Genomic DNA, 4,673 nt, shown 5'->3' on the forward strand with positions numbered 1-4,673 from the left:
CCCCATATGAAAACATTGATTGGCTGGGAATTTTGTTCCTAAGAAAATGTCTTGGATTAAATCTCAAGTCTTCCTAAGGAATAAAGAACAAATCCTTTGCTTATGAGATCATTAAAGAAACCATATAGTATCTTTTATGGGCGGTTTCTCACAGTTTACAAGTGTGATATTATGTGCTCTGAATCCTTTAAAGAGTTAATTGTTAATCTGTGCAGGCATTTTCTGTTAATTATGCAAGAGTTAGCATTTGAGTTATTGTTTCTGTCCTGGTTTGCATGTCTCTGTAAAAGCAATTTGCAATGGCCATCTCCTAACCTTTAGTGTACAGTTTTAGATGGGGAAATAAGGGGGTTTGTGTTTTCTGGTTGGGAGATTTGGAATAATGACTTAAGCCTGGTTAAGCAGATACAGTGTGGTTTGAACCACAGAATAAGGCAGCCAAAAGCCTTTCTAGTCTGTCAACATCACAAATTCAGAAATGGGGGTGGGAGATGTGACAGTGATAGTGGTGACAGCCATGGTAGAAGGAAAACTTGATGGTTGATAGTCAAGCTGCCAGGGCATTTGAAGGAGCACAGTATTGTTATAGATAAACAAAGATCAGCTATATTGATTGATTACATTTGCAAGATGATTATTAGACTAGCAAGAAGTAATCTGATACTATGAGAAAGGCTTTCTCTCCTCAGCCCCCTCTCTTCTTTCCCTCTCCCCTCCCCCTCTCCCCTCCCCCCCAAATTCTTTGAAGCAGTTGGCTGCTTTATTGTTATTTAGGTGCTTGATGATTTGTTTTGCTTTGCTTGTAAATTGAAGTATTTTTAACCTGTGAATATTCCACTTTATACAATAACTTTGTAAGAACTGAATATTTTTGTTAAAATAACAACTGGGCTGCAAGAAAAGTACATAAAGAAATCTGCCTTAAAACATGCCTTACATTTTACGAAACAACTGTACCAGAAAAGGTTTTAACTTGTAACAGAAGATAACTCAATTATTTGTGCAAATATGAATTTTGAAAGTATGTTTGTTTCAGTACTTATTTTGTCTTTGTGTGTTATTTTCTCCTGGTTCTTCTTGCAGAGGGAAGCCTCCTTTGCAGTGGATCAACTTTGACCCCTTAGAATTCTTGGAAGAGTTAAAGAAAATAAACTACCAAGTGGAGAGCTGGGAAGAAATGCTGAATAAAGCAGAGGTTGGTCATGGTTATATGGATCGACCCTGCCTGAATCCTGCTGATCCCGATTGTCCAATCACAGCTCCTAATAAAAATTCCACCAAAGTAAGTTTGTTTGTCCTTGTGCATGTCTTTTCAAGGGAGGCCAGGGTTGGGGGGGGACATCAGAGAGGAGAGGGCGGTACCATTGTCTTCCACGCAATACATAGTTTGTATTTTTGTTTGATGTCATTTTTCTGTTCCTGTTACATGCTGTTAGCCCACAGTTGCAAACTTTACCTCATTCTGTGATGTAGTGCCTAATCATGCGTATTCAGAGTGAGAGTACAGTTGTGAGCTACTGGTTGGGTGTGGCAATGTGGTTATGTGGCATTTCAGCAAACCTGATGCCTCAGATGGACATAGCTACCACTGGAATACAGCTACTGCTATACATTCATACCACCCAGCAAAGCCTTCCTTCAAGTAGTGCCAGTTTTGCTGATTTTTGTGAAGAATTTGAAGTCAAGGGCCCAAATTTTATATATCCCTTTATCAATCACATCAGGCTTTGGAGAAATCGCTGTCTGGTCAACACGTAATCTGTCTGTTTTGTTTAACTTGTTTTGTTGAACACATTTCTTTTTGTAGACCTACTAGATTGTCTTTAATATCTCTTACTGTAGTACGCTGGGTGTTGAATTAGGGTATTAGTTTGTCTAAAGTTAGGAAACTGATTCATTGCTTCTTTATAACGTTTCCAGCCTCTTGATGTAGCCCTTGTTTTGAGTGGTGGATGCTATGGACTGTCAAGAAAATACATGCATTGGCAGGAGGAGTTGATTATAGGTGGTACAGTCAAGAACAGTTCTGGTAAACTTGTCAGGTAAACAAATGTTTAAAGAAAATCTCCCAAGTTTTTCTTTGTTAGAGTTTGGATTTTGGGGCATAGGGGGAGGAAAATCTACTGCCCTTCATGTGTATTATGAATCTCAGTTTAGGAGGCCATGCCTCAAGAGAACATAATTTAAGGGAGTGATTAGACAGTTGTTTAAGGAGGCATCATTGCTTCCTGCTTCTAACCTCAAAATGAAACCTTTTTCCTGGCAACTTTGTTGTTTAGAATGCATGTATAAAGCACTGAACAGTGTTTAAAGCACTGAACATCTCATGTGTTGAAATAAGATAAAGGAAAAAGGGGAAAAAAATTTGGATAATGTGCTCACTCATTTGACTTCTCTCAGAATTCCAAAATTATCTTTTTGTTCAGGATCAGTACAGAGAAAAATCTTATTTCTGTGTCTCGACATGTCGAATACAGCTTTGAGTGATAAAACAAACCCCTTTGTTTCAGACTTCTTGAAGAAGTCGTGGAACACTGGACTTCAGAGGAGGGAAAAATACTGTGAAATAGAACTGTTCTGAAAATTGTAGGTCATACTAAACTAAATGAAGCATATTTCTTCCATATTTAATACAGAGAATTTTTACTAGAACTTTTAATATGAATTTTGACATTTTCTACGTTCACACTAAGCATCAATAAGTCTTTCAACAAGTAGCCAAAGAATATATTTTTAGTGAAAAATTAAATAGTTCCTTGATCTTCTAAAATTATTGAGTACAGTTGCATACTGTGGAAATTCAAGATGGATAATTAGTGCCATTGTGTACTCCTTGCAGCTTGTCAGGCATGAGGAGTTTAATCTGGCATTTCCCTCCAAAGGATGAAAAAGACCAAGGTCTTCAAATGACAAATTGCCAACAGCATTGACAAGATCTTTTAGAAATAACTGTTCCTGTGGCATTCCCACAGTGATCTGTCTATCAGCTGTGATCTTTATAACTGATTTGTAGGGTTACATTCTTTGCTCCTGTGACTGATCCTATTGAAAATAATGGCAAAACTCTCATTAACTTCAATGAAACCAGATTTAGACTCAGTACTGCATAGACCCATACAGCTGCACCAGATACACAGTAGAATAATTATACTATGTTCAATTTTAATACAAACATGTGCCCTATAAAATCGAGAACTTACACAAGCTCCTGTTAGGGTCTCATTTGGGACTTGATGGTATGAAAATAATTTCCTGAAAATACTTATTTTATGCTGCTTCTTCTTCTTCTCTCATGTCACAGTGCCCAGGCTTTGCAAACCATGTTTCAGTTAATGACTCCTAAGCAAATGTACGAGCACTTCAAGGGGTATGAATATGTTTCCCATATCAACTGGAACGAGGATAAGGCAGCAGCAATTCTGGAAGCCTGGCAGAGGATGTATGTTGAGGTAAAATTGAAAATAACCGAGATAACACACTATAAAGTCTTGCTGAGATCTGCTGCTTTCTGTCATGGCTTTTTACAGTATTTTTTCAAGGAAGGTTCTTAAACCAGAACTGAGTCATTGCCTCCCAGTTATTAAGCTGATTTTTTTTTTTTTTTTGTTTCAGTTAAGATGCTGCTTGGTTATTTGCATATGAGAAACCATGAAGGTTTTGCTCTTTGCTGTCAGGGACATTTTTTCTTTTCTGGGGCTGAGAAGGAACAAAAGAGCTAGCCAGAATTTAAAAGGTTTTGGTTGGCGTGGTTATTCTCAAGGTGTCTGGAACACATTAGCCAGCCATGGACTGCTGTCTCAGTGGCAGCCTGGGTGGGGAGGCTATGTGACAGTGCCTGGCCTTGCTGTCCCAAGCTCTGACCTCTGCTGTGCTGCTTCTGACCTCTTCCAATGGCCAGGCAGGGGGAAAGAGGAGCACCCGAGCTTGCTAGCCTTGGATTAAAGGCAAAGCTTGTCCTGCAACAAATCTGTGGTGGAGTTATGGGAAGACGATTCAATTGAATGCTTGGAATGGGCTGGGAATGCAGTAGCCTTTCCTGAAGGATGCAAATTCTTGTCTGATAATCAGTAGCTTGCAAGAAGTAATTACCAAACACATTTGTGTAGCATCAGCATAATCTTTATGTAGGGTGTGGACTTTCGCAGGAATGTTAAGGCAAAAGTAGTTGATTTCAGATGTGTGCTGTAGAAGATGGTAATGATTTTTTTCTTTAGTCACACGAAGTTTTATTTTTCTCTTCATAGGTTGTTCATCAAAGTGTTGCACAAAACTCCACTCAGAAGGTGCTCTCCTTTACTACGACCACCCTGGATGACATCCTGAAGTCATTTTCTGATGTCAGTGTTATCAGAGTAGCTAGTGGCTATTTACTAATGGTAATAAAACAAATTTATTTCATTTTCTCTGGTAGTAGAGCAGGGCTTAAATATCTGTTTTATTGTTAGCAGTGAGTAGTCCAGTACATTTTAGGCGTATTTAAAATAAAAGCTACTTTGTAAACTTTTGCCTAAGGTTTGTCACCTGTTCCTCTGTGTAACATCTGTGATGTGTCTGTTCTGTTTAAAAATGTTTGTAAGGATGTGTATTTTGGGTGGTGAGAGGGAGCTGTTAGAGAAGGATACATTCTAATATTTTGCTTTTTTTCCCCAACTCCTTCTCCGACACCCCACCCC

The 4,673-nt window shown here is 38.6% G+C and overlaps 1 protein-coding gene across 2 annotated transcripts in view; it reads left to right on the forward strand.

Annotated features, from left to right (window-relative positions):
- PTCH1 (patched 1) overlaps positions 1 to 4,673 on the forward strand; it is a 45,647-nt gene that overhangs the window by 2,168 nt on the left and 38,806 nt on the right. For both annotated transcript variants that reach the window (XR_003400152.1, XM_026866380.1), the window contains exons 4-7: positions 1,084 to 1,282; positions 1,921 to 2,042; positions 3,302 to 3,449; positions 4,245 to 4,376. Coding sequence is in view for 1 of the 2 variants with exons in the window: in XM_026866380.1 (XP_026722181.1) it covers positions 1,084 to 1,282; positions 1,921 to 2,042; positions 3,302 to 3,449; positions 4,245 to 4,376 (601 nt within the window). In the remaining variant the exon portion in view is untranslated. The remainder of the gene's footprint in view (positions 1 to 1,083; positions 1,283 to 1,920; positions 2,043 to 3,301; positions 3,450 to 4,244; positions 4,377 to 4,673) is intronic.

Source organism: Athene cunicularia, assembly GCF_003259725.1.
Source record: "Athene cunicularia isolate RWA chromosome Z unlocalized genomic scaffold, athCun1 chrZ_part2, whole genome shotgun sequence".
Classification (NCBI taxonomy): Eukaryota; Metazoa; Chordata; class Aves; order Strigiformes; family Strigidae; genus Athene; species Athene cunicularia.